The 19,387-nt window shown below is 45.3% G+C and overlaps 1 protein-coding gene across 1 annotated transcript in view; it reads right to left on the minus strand.

Annotated features, from left to right (window-relative positions):
* Nucleotides 1–19,387, minus strand: part of LOC126272468 (uncharacterized) — a 240,832-nt gene that overhangs the window by 100,745 nt on the left and 120,700 nt on the right. The window contains exon 2 of the mRNA XM_049975346.1: nt 12,403–12,421. Within this exon, the coding sequence (XP_049831303.1) occupies nt 12,403–12,421 (19 nt within the window). The remainder of the gene's footprint in view (nt 1–12,402; nt 12,422–19,387) is intronic.

Consider the following 19,387-nt stretch of genomic DNA (forward strand, 5'->3'; position numbering starts at 1 on the left):
ACTGCAATCTGGTTTCTGTACAAATTGTAAATAGCCCTTCGCGCCCTGTATTTTACCCCTGCCCCTTTAGAATTTGAAAGAGAGTATAACAAATCAGCATTGTCAAAAGCTTTCTCTAAGTCTACAAATGCTAGAAACGTAGGTTTGCCTTTCCTTAATCTTTCTTCTAAGATAAGTCGTAAGGTCAGTATTGCCACACGTGTTCCAATATTTCTACGGAATCCAAACTGATCTTCCACGAGGTCGGCTTCTACCAGTTTTTCCATTCGTCTGCAAAGAATTCGTGTTAGTATTTTGCAGCAGTGACTTTTTAAACAGATAGTTCGGTAATTTTCACATCTGTCAACTCCTGCTTTCTTTGGGGTTGAAATTATTATATTCTTCTTGAAGTCTGAGGGTATTTCGCCTGTCTCATAGATCTTGCTCACCAGATGGTAGAGTTTCGTCAGGACTGGCTCTCCCAAGGCCGTCAGTAATTCTAATGGAATGTTGTCTACTGCCGGGGCCTTGTTTCGGCTCAAGTCTTTCAGTGCTCTGTCAAACTCTTCACGCAGTATCGTATCTCCCATTTCATCTTCATCTTCATCTACATTCTCTTCGATTTCCATAATATTGTCCTCAAGTGTATCGCCCTTGTATAGACCCTCAATATACTCCTTATACCTTTCTGCTTTCCCTTGTTTGCTTATAACTGAGTTTCCATCTGAGCTCTTGCTATTCATACAAGTGGTTTTCCTTTCTCCGAAGGTCTCTTTAATTTTCATGTAGGCAGTAACTATCTTACCCCTAGTGAGATAAGCCTCCACATTCTTAAATTTGTCCTCTAGCCATCCCTGCGTAGCCATTTCCTGTCGATCTCATTTTTGAGACGTTTGTATTCCTTTTTGCCTGCTTCATTTACTGCATTTTAAAATTTTCTCCTTTCATCAGTTAAATTCAATATTTCTTCTGTAACCCAAGGAGTTGTACTATCCCTCGTCGTTTTTTCTACTTGCTCCTCTGCTGCCTTCACTACTTCATCCCTCAGAGCTACCCATTCTTCTTCTACTGTATTTATTTCCCCGTTGCTGTCAATTATTTTCTTATGCTCTCCCTGAAACTCTGTACAACCTCTGGTTTAGTCAGTTTATCCAGGTTCCATCTCCTTAAATTCCCACCTTTTTGCAGTTTCTTCAGTATTAATCTACAGTTCATAACCAATATATTGTGGTCAGAGTCCACATCTGCCCCTGGAAATGTCTTACAATTTAAAACCTGGCTTCTAAATCTCTGTCTTACCATTATATAGTCTATCTGATATCTTTTAGTATCTGAAACTATTGATTGACATACCCATAATTTTACCGAAATGCTATAGAATTGAGATAATAAGTGAACCCTTAACTTTTTGTTTGCCTCAGGGTGAAAAACTGATATCATCCAAACGTGGCGACGCGAGGAAGTTATCAACTTGTGACTTTTCACTCTCGCTGTCGCTGCCCCCGTCATCTTCACCTGCGCAACCTTTGCTGGAGACAGTGAGACAGATTGCTGTCGCAGCCTCAACCCCACATAGATCGTAAACCCTTACCCCTTCTTTTTCATTGGAATTTTTCAATCTTTGTTCGAAGTCTACGTTTATTACTGGTAGTAACAGGAACCTGTTATTTTGGGCGGCTTTAATAGTCAGGTTAAGCTGGACAAGAGAAGAACCGGTGTAAACGAAAATCGGTTGTTTCAGCGATAACCGCCATCGCTAGTGTGCGCTCTCTATTTACTTGTCTTCATCGACATTGCAGGGCTATACACTGCTGTGCCAAAACATTAGGACTACCTGTTTAATAGCTCGTTCGTCCGTTTTTGGAACGAATTTCATGACTGATTCTGCGTATCACGGACCCGACAGTTTGTTGGTAGTTTTGTGGAGGTATGTGTCATTGGATGTCTACGTATAAGTCATGTAATTCACGTAAATAACAGACCGCTGACTTATGTCCGCAGTGATGGTCTCCAATAGCGATTCACATGTGTCCCATGGCATTTACGTCAGGAGAAAGTGGTCGCCGTGACATAAACGTGAGTTTACCGTAATGCTCCTCAAACCACAGTAGCACAGTTCTGGCTCCGAGACATGGACAGTTATACTACTGAAAGATGACGTCTTCATTGGGGAAGACTTCAAGCATGAAGGGATGCAGGTGGTTCGCAGCTGTCAGCGTGTTTTCGATTTCTACTACAGGTCCCATGCGAGTGTAGGAGGACGGCTTTTACTGCATAATAGTGGCCGGCTGGGGTGGCCGAGCGGTTCTAGGCGCTTCAGTCTGGAACCGCGCGACCGCTACGGTCGCAGGTTCGAATCCTGCCTCGGAGATGGATGAGTGTGATGTCCTTAGGTTAGTTAGGTTTAAGTAGCTCCAAGTTCTAGGGGACTGATTACTCCAGAAGTTAAGTCCCATGGTGCTCAGAGCCATTTGGACCATAATACTGCTCCCACCAGCCTGCTGTGGAGACAACCATCGATCTAGTGTAGCAGAAGCGTGGTTCACGTAAAGAGTCAACATATTTTCATTGATCGACGGTCGAACTGTGACGGCCCCTGGCTACTGCAGTCTTAAATGACGATGTCGTTGCATCGACATCCGAACACCTATGGGTGGTCTGCTGCGGAGCTCCAGCTTTAACAATGTGCGATGAATGGTGAGCTCTGGAACACATGTGAGTGCTCCAGCATTGCGCTCTTTCGGCAGAGATTCAACAAAAATATATTCTAGTAATCTGAAATTCTTGTTGTTATGTGCTATGGTCGCAGGTTCGAATCCTGCCTGGGGCATGGGTGTGTGTGATGTCCTTAGGTTAGTTAGGTTTATTTAGTTCGAAGTCTAGGGGACTGATGACCTCAAATGTTAAATCTCATAGAGCAATTTAAACCATTTAGTTGTTATCAAGTCCTTCTTGTAATATTTTTCTCTGATATAAAACTTTGTCGTTTCAAAAATGAAATATTCTGGCCAACTGGAATGTGCGGAGTCAAAATCCTTCTGTAAACTGAAAATCCACTCGGAAACTAAAATATTTTCGGAGACTAAAATCTGTTGTATATCTAAAATTATCTTGAAATAACAAAATTCCTCCAGAACTCAAATTTTCTTCAGTGCGGAATAAGCATAAACAAAAATACACTGATGAGTCTAAACATTATGACCACCGACCTAGTATCGTTAGAAACTCGTCCAGCAGTCACCTGGCTAGGAATGAATCCAAATGAGACACGTGCACGTTGCATGTAGTATTGGTGAGCGTGCTGTCCGTGTGATGGATCGGAAAGGCCCGCGATCAATTGTTTTGACCGAGGGCAGATGTTCAAGGAGTGTTGTGGTAAGTGTCTTCAGCACGAGGTGAAACCATGTTCAGACGACGTGGGATTGGGCGGCCACCCCTCATGCAGATGTGACGTCGTAGGCTGGGCCGACCAATAAAACAGAACAGGCGGCGAACTTTGGCGGAACTATCATCAGACTTTAATGTTGGGTAGAGCACAAGTGTGTCTCAAAACATAGTGCAGCGAACACTTGAAGGAAGGGCTCCCGCTGCCGACGATCCATGCATGTGGCATTGTTAACACCACGACATTGGCAAATACGATTGAAATTGGTACGTACCATCGATACTGGACGTTGGCGCAGTGGCTGAGCGCTACGCTGTCTGATGATTTCAAATACTGTACTTTCTTCATCATGACGACGGGAGGACGCGGATCCGTCGTCTTCCAGGAGGACAACCCCTTGACATCTGTAGTGTGGGAAGAAGAGAAGCTGGCAGCGGCTCCATTATGCTCTGGGGAACATTCACGGGGAATCTATGAGTCCAGCGGAGCTCGTGTAAGGCACCAAAAAGTATCGTAAGCTGCTTGCAGACCACGTACACCGCTTCAGCAAGATAATGCGACATGTTATAAGGCCATGAGTGGGCAGTGGGTCGAGGAATACTGTGTCGACTTCCAGTTGATATGCTGGAGCCTCAACTTGCCTGATCTGAACCCAACCGAACACATCTGCGATGTGATAGAACGTGGCGTCGGAGCTCATTGCCTCCCTCCCCCAAAATTTACGGGAGTTAGGTGAGTTGTCTGTGCAGACGTGGTGTTAACTCCCTCCAGCGACGTAACAAGGCCTTATTGCTTCCATACCACTACGTGTCGCTGGTGCTATCCGTGTCGAAGATGGACATACCGGCTGTTAGGTAGGTGGTCATAATGCCTGCCTGCTCCGTATATACCGGGTGATCGAAAAGTCAGTATAAATTTGAAAACTGATTAAATCATGGAATAATGTAGATAGAGAGGTAGAAATTGAATCACATGCTTGGAATGACATGGGGTTTTACTAGAACCAAAAAAATACAAAAGTCCATAAAATGTTTGACAGATGGCGCTTCATCTGATCAGAATAGCAGTAATTAGCATAACAAAGTAAGAAGATAATGTTCTTTACAGGAAATGCTGAATATGTCCACCATCATTCCTTAACAATAGCTGTAGTCGAGGAATAATGTTGTGAACAGCACTGTAAAGCATGTACGGTGTTATGGTGAGGCATTGGCGTCGGATGTTGTCTTTCAGCATCCCTAGAGATGTCTGTCGATCACGATAAACTTAGGACTTCAGGCAACCCCAAAGCCAATAATCGCACGGACTGAGGTCTGGGGGCCGGCCCGGTGGCCGAGCGGTTCTAGGCGCTTCAGTCTGGAACCGCGCGACCGCTACGGTCGCAGGTTCGAATCCTGCCTGGGGCATGGATGTGTGTCATGTCCTTAGGTTAGTTAGGTTTAAGTAGTTCTAAGTTCTAGGGGACTCATGACCTCAGAAGTTAAGTCTCATAGTGCTCAAAGCCATTTGAACAATTTTTTTGAGGTCTGGGGACCTGGGAGGCCAAGCATGACGAACGTGGCGGCCGAGCACACGATCATCACCAAACGACGCGCGCAGGAGATCTTTCACGCGTCTAGCAATATGGGGTGGACCGCCATCCTGCATAAGCATCGTATATTCCAGCAGGTGTTTATCAGCTAGGCTGGGGATGATGCGATTCTCTAACATATTGGCGTACCTCTCACTCGTCATGGTAGCAGTTACAAAACCAGAATCACGCATTTCCTCGAAGAAAAAAGGCCCGATAACGGTACATGTGGTAAATCCAACCCATACCGTCACTTTCTCGTCGTGCAATGGAGTTTCCACACCAGTTCTAGGATTTTCGGTAGCCCAGATTCTGCAGTGGTGTGCGTTGACAGACCCACGGAGCGTGAAATGAGGTTTGTCGGTCCACAACACGTTACCCAGCCAATCGTCATCTTCCGCCATATTTTGAAACGCCCACACTGCAAATGCCCTCGGCTTCACTAAATCGCCAGGTAACAGTTCATGATGCCGATGGATTTTGAACGGATAGCATCGGAGGATACTCCTCAGTGCCAACCAAACAGTAGTGTATGGAATGCCGGTGCGACGTGCCACTGCACGAGCGCTGACTTCCCTGTGCATAGACGAACCCGCTACTGTCTCCATTTCTTCATGAACCGTCTCAGCTGCATTACGCCTTGTGCTCGGTCGGCCACTACGGGGTCCATCATCTAAACAACCCGTGGCTTCTAACTTCGAAATCATTCTCGCCACAGCCGCATTTGTCAACGGACCTTACCCCGTTCGAATCCCCTTCCTATGGCGATAGGATCGTAACGCTGAACTAGTACATTCCCCATTCTGAAAATACAGCTTCACTAAAAGCGCCTTTTCAGGTAACGCCAACACGCTGCGACTGCTGGCGCATCTGATTCTCTCTCTCTTTACAGCTCCTTTTATACACGATTGTCATGCGCAATCACTGACGTTTTTCTGTCCAGGAACATTTGTCGGACATTTTGTGAACCCCATGTCATTCCAAGCATCTGTGTCAGTTTTTACCTCTCTATCTACATTATTCCTTGGTTTATTAAGTTTTCAAATTTATACTGACTTTTTGATTACCCGGTATTATCTATCAGCTAAGAGAGAGGAAGGGAGGGTGGGGATTGGAAATCAGTGTAAGGAACTGAGGAGAGGAACCTGGAAGGTAAAAGACTGCTGAAGCGTTATTATAAGCGTAGATGGTGTTATGTAGATGTATTTAAGTAACAGAATTTCGTTACTAGTGGGTAAGCGTTGCACTGAGTGCCATTGTTTAGTCCTAAGCTATACGAAACAGTCATAAATAGTGTTGTCTGTTACGTGAAGAGAGTAATAAAACATGTGTCCAACCAGCCATCCGTAGCTAAGGTGCTTTTCGGACGGGAAGGAACTCCACTCCGGTGAGATAAGGTGGGGCACTGTTATTGACCAACGGTGTCGTCTGATCACTGCGTTACACTCTTTACTACCTTGTCGGAGATTCTTTTCACCCAGGAAACAGCATAACTGCTTGTGGCCTGTTGGACGGTTCAGTGTTCTGACTGGGTGAAGTAACTCTGCTGCCGCGCGGGATTAGCCGAGCGGCCTGAGGCGCTGAAGTCATGGACTGTGTGGCTGCTCCCGGCGGAGGTTCGAGCCCTCCCTCGGGCATGGATGTGTTTGTTTGTCCTTAGGATAATTTAGGTTAAATAGTGTGTAAGCTTAGGGACTGATGACCTTAGCAGTTAAGTCACATAAGATATCACACACATTTGAACATTTTTGAAGTAACTCTGCTAAGCAAGTAATTTCGCCACAAGTTTCGATTGGCTAAAGAAACATGAGCAGAGTGTATCGTTCTATTCGATTTGGTAAATACAGCCGGTAACTGAATGTAAGCTTCTTCACAATAGTAAAGTTTTTCTTAGAATTACGCGATTTATTACTATGTGAGTGCACTAATTTCTGTCACACAACGCCTACCTTCAGCCGAGGTAACTGCTTTCAGTCTTTAGTTCATGGCGCTAATGTCGTAGAAATGTGTGTCATCAGCCGTTATTTTTAAAAACTTTATTTAGGCTACTAGTTTCAGCGCCACAATAACGCCCTCTTCAGGCCACTATATGGTTACCAAATATACTTAAAACTATAAAGTCTAAATTAAGTTCAGTAACACAATAAAACGTTACATCAAATAGATACAAGTCAATAATTATGAACTAAAAATAATATGAAAAACGGGTATAAGGCCTGAGTACATGAAGTCTATTACGACAGCTGTCGAACACAAAGGTGTCACTGAAACGGGATGTAGCAAACCCATATATCCCACGGCCAGAATATGAACTACATTAGTAAGAAAAAAAGAAATATCATAAAAAAGAAGTAATAATGAAGATGTAAAAAGTCGCAGTCGTACTGTATGAAAAATATGTACAAAGTTGTCGTAGAAAATGACAGTAATTGATAAATGATAGAGCGAAATAATCAGTCGTCCTATTTTTTTGAAGATTTTATTACGCAAATCCAGATTTGTTACAGTAGTATTCAAAGAACTGTGGCTGACGCCCGAACAACAGGGAAGTAACATGCATCGAGATTTAAAAAAAAAAATAGTGCGTTGATAATGACTATGCACTAGCCGGAATCTGGATGTGCGTAATAAAACCTACCAAAACAGGGCAAATGATTGCTGCTCTCTATCATTCACAAATTACATAACAGTCGTTGAGTACACCCACTTTCCTAATAGAAGGTAACCTGATGACAATAACTGAGTGCAGCGTAAGGTAGTTTAAAAGAGGTTTGTGCCTAAGTTTTGTTTGTAATATCAAAATGAATTATTTGTTAGGCTGAAAAGAAAATAGGGACAGATCATGTCATGTACAAAAATGTGCCAAACTGTATAGTGAAAATACAAGTTGGTACACGTGCATAGGGCGAAAACAAGTGAAGAGGCAGTAAGGTAAAGCTGTCACACAGTTTGCAAGGACGTCCCATTGGTAAGAAAGGAACGGGTCCTTGTCAAGTTATATAGAAAAAGAAATACGGGATGGTACCTAAACAGGACAAGAATTAGTTAGCCTTTAGAGTGATGCATTGTCATGAAAAGATGTACCTCATTATTGAGAATATGCTATATCCAAATGAAAACATCTCCTTGAGTAGAACCGAGTGTGAAATTAAGTGGGAGCCGGATTAAAATAACCGATCTGTCGGGAAAACGCAAGAACGAAGCTATGGGTTGATAATGTCACTGTGAGAAGACCCTGCATCAACTTGATGACGAATGTGATGCTATGTGGCGGGAGAAAGGAGTTAGAATGAAGAAGAACCATGTAAATGACCTACGTAAGGCTTTACTGAAAAAATGCGCTCTGGATATATGAAAGGTACTTAAAATAAATATTTAAAGTAACAACAAAATTATAATCGCAAATTAGTAGAAAAAATTACTAGATACAAAAACATTTCCTTATCATGTGGATGACGAAGTGTCATTGAAACTTCGATAGGTATCCATAATTAATGTGGATGTATAACAAGGGCCTAAATGAATCCACAATACTTAGTGGGAAACGGTTTAAAATACCGCTCAGTTAGAACAATGAACGACGGGAGCGACTCCAACCAACTTCATATCAACTGAGTAATTAAAATGTATACGTTAAATATGTCCCCTTATATCAGCAGAAGACAGAAATTGGTGTTCTGCTCCAAATATAAGACACACGTAATACGTCATCAAAGAATAAGGCTAATGATAAGGGGTAAGTGAATATAAACCAATGCCCTTACGTCAACGAATTGAAAAGATATACTAAAGGTGTTTGTTATCGGTGGATGGGTGGCGGGCGCAGGGGTAAATATAAAAAGGGCATCCGTACTAAATGTAGAAAGCAACAGAGTTTTATAAATAGTAACAAATGAGAAGAGATCATTATTCCAAGTATCTAATCAAAACTCGAGGATCACAAAGAGCTATAATACTGTAGATACAGAGAAACATAGCATTACGTCCGACAAACAATTGTTGAAGTTGGATTTAAGTGTTACACTGAGATGAATATGTTGCCACAAGGAGAGAAAATAGTAGCGTCACCACAATATGAAGCTGATTCTAAAAGAAAGTATGTGAGAGAAAAAAATAACCTTTCAGTACGACCTCATGGGGAAAAGCAGGTGTTTGAAACCAAGTGTTTTGATATCCAGTTTCGATTAAAATATTTCAATTACTACAGTACCCTCTTTCTAAAGCTATGCAGTGTTTTTATAATAGCATTTTCAATCTATGTGGTCCTGTTCTCCTCCGTTGCGCATAACACTATACGATGAGTTGATAATTTTTATTTTGGGTCAATGGAATAATAAGTTAATAAATTACAGCTTCTGTGCCATACGCGTTTGGCCTTTATTCTTTGGAAGATATCTTCAGAGACCTGTAGTAGGTACATATTTTTTTTAAACTTTTTAATTTACACTCCTGGAAATTGAAATAAGAACACCGTGAATTCATTGTCCCAGGAAGGGGAAACTTTATTGTCACATTCCTGGGGTCAGATACATCACATGATCACACTGAGAGAACCACAGGCACATAGACACAGGCAACAGAGCATGCACAATGTCGGCACTAGTACAGTGTATATCCACCTTTCGCAGCAATGCAGGCTGCTATTCTCCCATGGAGACGATCGCAGAGATGCTGGACGTAGTCCTGTGGAACGGCTTGCCATGTCATTTCCACCTGGCACCTCAGTTGGACCAGCGTTCGTGCTGGACGTGCAGACCGCGTGAGACGACGCTTCATCCAGTCCCAAACATGCTCAAGATCCGGAGATCTTGCTGGCCAGGGTAGTTGACTTACACCTTCTAGAGCACGTTGGGTGGCACGGGATACATGTGGACGTGCACTGTCCTGTTGGAACAGCAAGTTCCCTTGCCGGTCTAGGAATGGTAGATCGATGGGTTCGATGACGGTTTGGATGTACCGTGCACTATTCAGTGTCCCCTCGACGATCACCAGAGGTGTACGGCCAGTGTAGGAGATCGCTCCCCACACCATGATGCCGGGTGTTGGCCCTGTGTGCCTCGGTCGTATGCAGTCCTGATTGTGGCGCTCACCTGCACGGCGCCAAACACGCATACGACCATCATTGGCACCAAGGCAGAAGCGACTCTCATCGCTGAAGACGACACGTCTCCATTCGTCCCTCCATTCACGCCTGTCGCGACACCACTGGAGGCGCGCTGCACGATGTTGGGGCGTGAGCGGAAGAGGGCCTAACGGTGTGCGGGACCGTAGCCCAGCTTCATGGAGACGGTTGCGAATGGTCCTGGTCGATACCCCAGGGGCAACAGTGTCCCTAATTTGCTGGGAAGTGGCGGTGCGGTCTCCTACGGCACTGCGTAGGATCCTACGGTCTTGGCGTGCGTCGCTGCGGTCCGGTCCCAGGTCGACGGGAACGTGCACCTTCCGCCGACCACTGGCGACAACATCGATGTACTGTGGAGACCTCACGCCCCACGTGTTGAGCAATTCGGCGGTACGTCCACCCGGCCTCCCGCATGCCCACTATACGCCCTCGCTCAAAGTCCGGCAACTGCACATACGGTTCACGTCCACGCTGTCGCGGCATGCTACCAGTGTTAAAGACTGCGATGGAGCTCCGTATGCCACGGCAAACTGGCTGACACTGACGGCGGCCGTGCACAAATGCTGCGCAGCTAGCGCCATTCGACGGCCGACACCGCGGTTCCTGGTGTGTCCGCTGTGCCGTGCGTGTGATCATTGCTTGTACAGCCCTCTCGCAGTGTCCGGAGCAAGTATGGTGGGTCTGACACACCGGTGTCAATGTGTTCTTTTTTCCATTTCCAGGAGTGTACATTAGGGTGTTGTGTATATAGATTACAGACAGTTATGGCACGTTTTCCTTTCCTATGATGCAGTAATAATAGCAAAGGACCAAAAACACAACATGTAGATCTACATCCACGACAAAACATGAAAAAAATGATGTTAAACAACCATGACAATTATATCTTATACAAATGCAAGAAAACTACCACATCCCGAAAGTCATTCTCTCTCTCTCTCTCTCTCTCTTTCTCTCTCTTTCTCTCCCTCTCTCTCTCTTTCACACACGCACACACACAAACACACACACAAACTCACACACACCATTAAGAAACAAAATAAAAATAAAAATTATAAAAATAAAAAAAAAGATACATTTTCAACTAATCGCAGCGAAACAAATACCATTTCACATCCACCGACCCCCCCCCCCCCCCCACACACACACACATACACACAAACACATACAAATACACACACACGTGTAGCTGGCAATAACGTTCGGCAGTTGGCAACACCAAAAGAAAACAACAAATCAGATGTTAAGTTTCTAGTGCTGTGATGTCGGAAAACAAAGTTTCAAAAGGCAGTCATAAACCAGCGATGAGAAAGGAACAAAAACGCAAGCTGTGATAAACTCCACGGAGTAGAAACTTAAATTATTACGGCTTCATAGAAGTGCAGAAATTACCAGACATGTTTAAAACCTCTATATTCAACGTCCTAGATGTAAGCTAAATATTATATTATAAACAAAAATATATACATATTCCGGGAAAATGGAATGATGGAACTGTTGGACAAAATAGGTCATGAACGTCTCCTTGGTACGAGTAGAGTCCTGTGTTATGTCCTGCAATAGCTAATTTTTAAACAGCTGGCAATAAATGGAAAACATTGCAGAAAAGGAATACAGTCGGTTATTCACAGTATTATGTATTACCGATGATTGTAGGTGCAGCATGTGGGTAGAATGAAACACATTGGCACAAGGCAGGAAGAAGCTGTGTATTGCATCCTAAGAGTGAGTCTCAATAAGCTGCTGGGACTTCACCTCCTTTTCCAATCAATAGTGATGTGAACCAGCAATCTGAGCTCTTTCCTCTCATATTTATCGCTGAAAACACCCAGCAATATCTATAGAATTTGGCCATGAGCTGGAAAAATCACTTAAGCGATTGCAGTTTAAGGTTAAAAATCAAGAAAACTGAGTATCTGAAATGTGGATATCAGGATGAATACGGAGAACCAACCAGTTACCAGACGTGCACAGTCGAATTTTGGTTTGTTGGTTTAAAAGAGGGAGGAAGGAACCAGATTACGAGGTCATCGGTCCGTTGTTCCGAAAGGAACAATGGCGTAATTGTGAGAATAAGACAATGAGACAACACAAAACAGACTGAAAGGAAAAACCACAACGAGACACAAGCCTGAATCAGTATGAAACACGCATTAGGAAAGAAAAGAGTTCATTCAGTTTAATCAGTGAACGTATGTCTAAGTGTATGACTTACCAATAATTAAATAGAAGCCATAAGCTGCCGTACACGTATGATGGTCACCAAAGATTACCGGCCATCTAGAGCCACGCGATGGCTCGAAAGCAGCTGTATATTTTTTGCGCTGCATTCGACTGAGTACTCACCCATTAACGCCAGTGTCATCTGGAACAAAGAATTGGAAGAGTTTCTGAAATACGGTGACCGCATTTCTACAGCAAAGGAACTTTAGATTCCTTGAGTCTATGTCTTAGGTAAGATCTTCTCAAAGTCAATAATTTTCGATAGCATAGCACAAAATCATAAAAGGTTATTACGGTAACAGTTGGTGTGTCATCAGCGCACTGCAGAGAAAATATGTAAGTTTACATCTCGAAAGAGCCTACGTTATATTTGCTCAGGAGCTCTAGCTACATATTATATTGTATTGTACTGTATGTTAACTGGGGGCCTAGCCGCACTGGTCCAAAACCCCACGACGACTACCTCAGTTCACTTCCCCCTCCGCCGCCCCACACACCGAACCACTCTTTCAGGGTTATTGTGAGGTTCGGTCCCCGGCGGACACCCCCCCCCCCCCAACCCCCCCCCACCAGGGAACGTCTCACACCACATTGGTGTAAACTCTATATTTGCGTGGTAGAGTAATGGTGGTGTACGCGTACGTGGAAAACTTGTTAGCCTAGCACTCGCAGACATAGTGTGGCTGAGGCGGAATAAGGGGAACCAGCCAGCATTCGCCGAGGCAGATGGAAAACCGCCTAAAAACCATCCACAGACTGGCCGGCTCACCGGACCTCGAGACAAGTCCGCTGGGCGGATTCGCGCCGGGGACCAAGCGGTCCTTCCAAATCCGAAGAGCCATGCGTTAGACCGTACGGCTAACCGGGCGGGCTAATAGACATATAATTACAGCAATAATATTGTCATTACACTGACGGAAAGAATTCCAAACACCAAGAAATAATTAATCTGGATTAATGAAATTCTGGGACTACTCTCGTCGACGCAACGTATTTAAGTAATTAACCTTGAAAGATCACAGATTAAGGTAAGCGCGAGCAAGATCATTCCTATGTGAAATTATGGCATATTAATAAGCGGTGTAAGCGCCACAGTGTCGAAAGCAAGCATGAATAGGAGCATGCATTACGTCGTACAGGTGCCGGATGTCAGTCTGTGAGATGGAGTTTATTCCCTGTTGCACTTTATCGGTCAACCCAGGGACGGTTGACGAGGGTTGTAGATGACGCTGGAACTGTCGTCCGAAGATGTTCCATATGTGCACGACTGGAGACAGATCTGATGTTCGAGCAGGGCAAGGCATAATGCCAACCTTCTCGATATAACATTTTGGGTTACAACACTGGTATGTATGCCAGCTTTATCCTGTTGGAAAACAGCCCCTGCGATACTGTTCATGTATGACAGCAGAACAGGTCGAATCAATAGACTGACTTACAGATTTGCAGTTCGGGTTCGTGGGATAATCGCGAGAGTGCTCGTGCTGTCACACGAAATCGCACCCCAGACCATAGCCCATAAGCCCAGTGGCACAAGGACAGAACGGCCTTTCATCAGAATACATAAAGATCTTCGCCCTCCAATAAGCTCTCTTGACGCCGTTGAAATCACAAGCGGCGGCGGTTTGGAATCAGTGGAATGCACGCTACAGGACATCCGTCTCGGAGCTGTCCTTGTAGTGACCGATTTGGAACTGTTTATTGTGGCACTGCAGTTCCAACTGCTGCTGCAGACACACTACGATGCGCCACAGCCATACGCCGAACACTAGGATCTTCCCTCTCGATAGAGCTACGTGGCTGTCTGACCCGTCAGAACCGCTGCCAGGAACCATATGCAGCGGCTACATTCCTGCCAAGTCTTTCAGCAATATCGCAGAACATACAGCTTCTCTTAGCGCTATTGCACGACCTTGTTCAAACTCAGAGAGGTTTTTTTATAAAGGTGTGTTCGTCTTGAAGGCATTCTTGACTAACATCAGCTCAATACGTTCAATCTCAAAGACAACTACGGCTTGCGACCTTTACAGCGCGTGCTCAAAACAAATCTAATTTGCATCCTCACAGTTGCGCTGTTAGCCCCACTCGTATGATACTGGCGCGAAATCTGGGCAGACGTCACTTTTCATGTGTAGAAACACGCTTACCAACCTTTGTTGATCGTGAACAACTCCTTCTTGGTTGGTTCAAATGGCTCTGAGCACTATGGCACTTAACTTGTGAGGTCATCAGTCCCCTGTAACTTAAAACTACTTAAACCTAACTAACCTAAGGATATCACAGACATCGATGTCCGAGGCAGGATTCGAACCTGCGACCGTAGCGGTTGCGCGGTTCCAGACTGTAGCGCCTAGAACCACTCGGCCACTCCGGCCGGCTGCACGGTAGACGCGCTACGCCTAGACCTGGATTTGTGGCTTCTTGTCACAGCCGCAGCACTCTCCTGGTTAACGCACTCACCCTAACGGCTTGGTCGTACCAGTCAGGTGATTCGGCTGTTGCGTTGCCATTCATGAACAGCATTACTAGGGATGTTTTCCAACAGAATAACGCTCGCACAAAGACCGCTGTTATAGCCCTGAATGCTCTACAGAGAGTCGACATGTTACCTTGGTCTGCTCGAACACAGGATTTGTCTCAAACCGAAAACAAATGGGACATCATAGGACGACAACATCAGTGTCATCCACGACCAAGGCTATTTACAAATTGTACAGAAACCAGATGGCAGTTATGAGAGTGGAGGGGTATGAAAGGGAAGCAGTGGTTGGGAAGGGAGTGAGACAGGGCTGTAGCCTATTCCCGATGCTATTCAATCTGTATATTGAGCAGGCAATAAAGGAAACAAAAGAAAAGTTTTCAGTAGGTTTTAAAATCCATGGAGAAAAAATAAAAACTTTGAGGTTCACCGATAACATTGTAATTCTGTCAGAGACAGCAAAGGACTTGGAAGAGCAGTTGAACGGAATCGACAGTGTCTTGAAAGGAGGATATAAGATGAACATCAACAAAACCAAAACGAGGATAATAGAATATAATCGGATTAAGTCGGGCGATGCTGAGGGAGTTAGATTAGGAAATGAGACACATAAGTAGTAAAGGAGTTTTGCTATTTGGGGGGCAAAATAACTGATGATGGTCGAAGTAGAGAAGATATAAAATGTAGACTGGCAATGGCAAGGAAAGCCTTTCTGAAGAACAGAAATCTGTTAACATCGAGTATAGATTTAAGTGTCAGGAAGTCATTTCTTAAAGTGTTTGTATGGAGTGTAGCTATGTATGGAAATGAAACATGGACGATACATAGTTTGGACAAGAAGAGAATAGAAGCTTTCTAAATGTGGTGCCACAGAGAATGCTGAAGATTAGATGGGTAGATCACATAACTAATGAGGAAGTATTGAATAGAACTGGAGAGAAGAGAAGTTTGTGGCACAACTTGACCAGAAGAAGGGATCGGTTGGTAGGACATGTTCTGAGGCATCAAGGGATCACCAATTTAGTATTGGACGGCAGCGTGGAGGGTAAAAATCGTAGAGGGAGACCAAGAGATGAATAAACTAAGCAGATTCAGAAGTATGTAGGTGGCAGTAGGTACTGGGAGATGAAGAAGCTTGCACAGGATAGAGTAGCATGGAGAGCTGCATCAAACCAGTCTCAGGACTGAAGACAACAACAACAACATTTTATCAATCTCTTCGTCATCTGCGGAGCTAGTTGGCATATAAACTTGTACTAATGTGGTAGGCGTGAGCTTCGCATCTATCTTGGCCTCAATAATGCATTCACTATGCTCTTTGTAGTAGCTTAGCCGCTTTCCCATCTTTTATTCATTAATAAACCTACTCCTGCATTACCCCTATCTGATTTTGTATTTATAACCAAGTATTCACCTGAACAGAAGTCGTGATCCTCCTGCCACCGAACTTCACTAATTATTACTATATACAACATTGACCTATCCATTTCCCTTTTTAAATTTTGTAACCTACCTGCCCGATTAAGGGATCTGACATTCCACGCTCCGATCCGGATCCCTAGAACGCCAGTTTTCTTTCTCCTGATAACGACGTCATGAGTATTCCCTGCCCAAAGATCCCTCTATTTTAGCTCCGGAATATATTACCCAAGAGGACGCCATCATCATTTAACCATACAGTAAAGCTGGATGCCCTCGGGAAAACTTACGGCTGTAGCTTCCCCTTGCTTTCAGTCGTTCGCCGTACCACCACAGCATGGCCGTTTTGGTTAGTGTTTCAAGGTCACATCAACTAGTAAAAGGCTGCTGCCCCTCTTCTGGAACCACACGTTTGTCTGACATCTCAACAGATACCCCACCGTTGTTGTTGCACCTACGGTACGGCTATCTGTATCGCTGAGGCACGCTAGCCTCCCCACCAACGGCAAGGTCCACGGTTCATGGGGCTGAGCAACGTTAGAATCCATTTCTGAAGACTCTATCGACAGAATATTCATAGCGGGAGTGGACAGACAAAGTTATCTGTATGTTTCACATTCTACATCTACATCCATACTCCGCAAGACACCTGACGGTGTGTGGCGGAGGGTAGCCTGAGTACCTCTATCAGTTCTCCCTTCTATTCCAGTCTCGTATTGTTTGTGGAAAGAAGAATTGTCGGTATGCTTCTATGTGGGCTCTAATCACCACTCCTGGAAATTGAAATAAGAACACCGTGAATTCATTGTCCCAGGAAGGGGAAACTTTATTGACACATTCCTGGGGTCAGATAAATCACATGATCACACTGACAGAACCACAGACACATAGACACAGGCAACAGAGCATGCACAATGTCGGCACTAGTACAGTGTATATCCACCTTTCGCAGCAATGCTGGCTGCTATTTTCCCATGGAGACGATCGTAGAGATGCTGGATGTAGTCCTGTGGAACGGCTTGCCATGCCATTTCCACCTGGCGCCTCAGTTGGACCAGCGTTCGTGCTGGACGTGCAGACCGCGTGAGACGACGCTTCATCCAGTCCCAAACATGCTCAATGGGGGACAGATCCGGAGATCTTGCTGGCCAGGGTAGTTGACTTACACCTTCTAGAGCACGTTGGGTGGCACGGGATACATACGGACGTGCATTGTCCTGTTGGAACAGCAAGTTCCCTTGCCGGTCTAGGAATGGTAGAACGGTGGGTTCGATGACGGTTTGGATGTACCGTGCACTATTCAGTGTCCCCTCGACGATCACCAGAGGTGTACGGCCAGTGTAGGAGATCGCTCCCCACACCATGATGCCGGGTGTTGGCCCTGTGTGCCTCGGTCGTATGCAGTCCTGATTGTGGCGCTCACCTGCACGGCGCCAAACACGCATACGACCATCATTGGCACCAAGGTAGAAGCGACTCTCATCGCTGAAGACGACACGTCTCCATTCGTCCCTCCATTCACGCCTGTGGCGACACCACTGGAGGCGGGCTGCACGATGTTGGGGCGTGAGCGGAAGACGGCCTAACGGTGTGCGGGACCGTAGCCCAGCTTCATGGAGACGGTTGTGAATGGTCCTCGCCGATACCCCAGGAGCAACAGTGTCCCTAATTTGCTGGGAAGTGGCGGTGCGGTCCCCTACGGCACTGCGTAGGATCCTACGGTCTTGGCGTGCATCCGTGCGTCGCTGCGGTCCGGTCCCAGGTCGACGGGCACGTGCACCTTCCGCCGACCACTGGCGACAACATCGATGTACTGTGGAGAACTTCACACTCCACGTGTTGAGCAATTCGGCGGTACGTCCACCCGGCCTCCCGCATGCCAACTATACGCCCTCGCTCAAAGTCCGTCAACTGCACGCTGTCGCGGAATGCTACCAGTGTTAAAGACTGCGATGGAGCTCCGTATGCCACGGCAAACTGGCTGACACTGACGGCGGCGGTGGACAAATGCTGCGCAGCTAGCGCTATTCGACGGCCAATACCGCGGTTCCTGGTGTGTCCGCTGTGCCGTGCGTGTGATCGTTGCTTGTACAGCCCTCTCGCAGTGTCCGGAGCAAGTATGGTGGGTCTGACACACCGGTGTCAATGTGTTCTTTTTTCCATTTCCAGGAGTGTATCTGACTTTACCCTCATGGTCGCTTCGCGAGATATACGTAGGAGGGAGCAATATACTGCTTGACACTTCGGTGAAGGTATGTTCTCGAAACTTTAACAAAAGCCCGTACCGAGCTACTGAGCGTCTCTCCTGCAGAGTCTTCCACTGGAGTTTATCTATCATCTCCGTAACGCTTTCGCGATTACTAAATGATCTTGTAACGAAGCGCGCTGCTCTCCGTTGGATCTTCTCTATCTCTTCTATCAACCCTATCTGGTGAGGATCCCACACTGCTGAGCAGTATTCAAGCAGTGGGCGACCAAGCGTACTGTAACCTACTTCCTTTGTTGTCGGATTGCATTTCCTTAGCACTCTTCCAATGAATCTCAGTCTAGCATCTGCTTTACCGACGATCAACTTTATATGATCATTGCATTTTAAATCACTCCTAATGCGTACTCCCAGATAATTTATGGAATTAACTGTTTCCAGTTGCTGACCTGTTATTTTGTAGCTAAATGATAAGGGATCTATCTTTCAATGTATTCGCATCACATTACACTTGTCTACATTGAGATTCAATTGCCATTCCCTACACCATGCGTCAATTCGCTACAGATCCTCTTGTACTACAGTACTATTTTCCATTGTTACAACCTCTCGCTACACCACAGCATCATCTGCAAAAAGCCTCAGTGAACTTCCGATGTCATCCACAAAGTCATTTATGTAAATTGTGAATAGCAACAGTCCTATGACACTCCCTTGCGGCACACCTGAAATCACTCTTATTTCGGAAGATTCCTCTCCTTTGAGAATGACATGCTGCGTTCTGTTATCTAAGAACTCTTCAATCAAATCACACAATTGGTCTGATAGTCCTTTTGCTCTTACTTTGTTCATTAAACGACTGCGGGGAACTGTATCGAACGCCTTGCGGAAGTCAAGAAACACGGTATCTACCTGTGAACCCGTGTCTATGCCCCTCTGAGTCTCGTGGAAGAATAGCGCGAGCTGTGTTTCACACGACCGTCTTTTTCGGAACCCATGCTGAT

This window comes from Schistocerca gregaria, chromosome 5, assembly GCF_023897955.1.
Source record: "Schistocerca gregaria isolate iqSchGreg1 chromosome 5, iqSchGreg1.2, whole genome shotgun sequence".
Classification (NCBI taxonomy): Eukaryota; Metazoa; Arthropoda; class Insecta; order Orthoptera; family Acrididae; genus Schistocerca; species Schistocerca gregaria.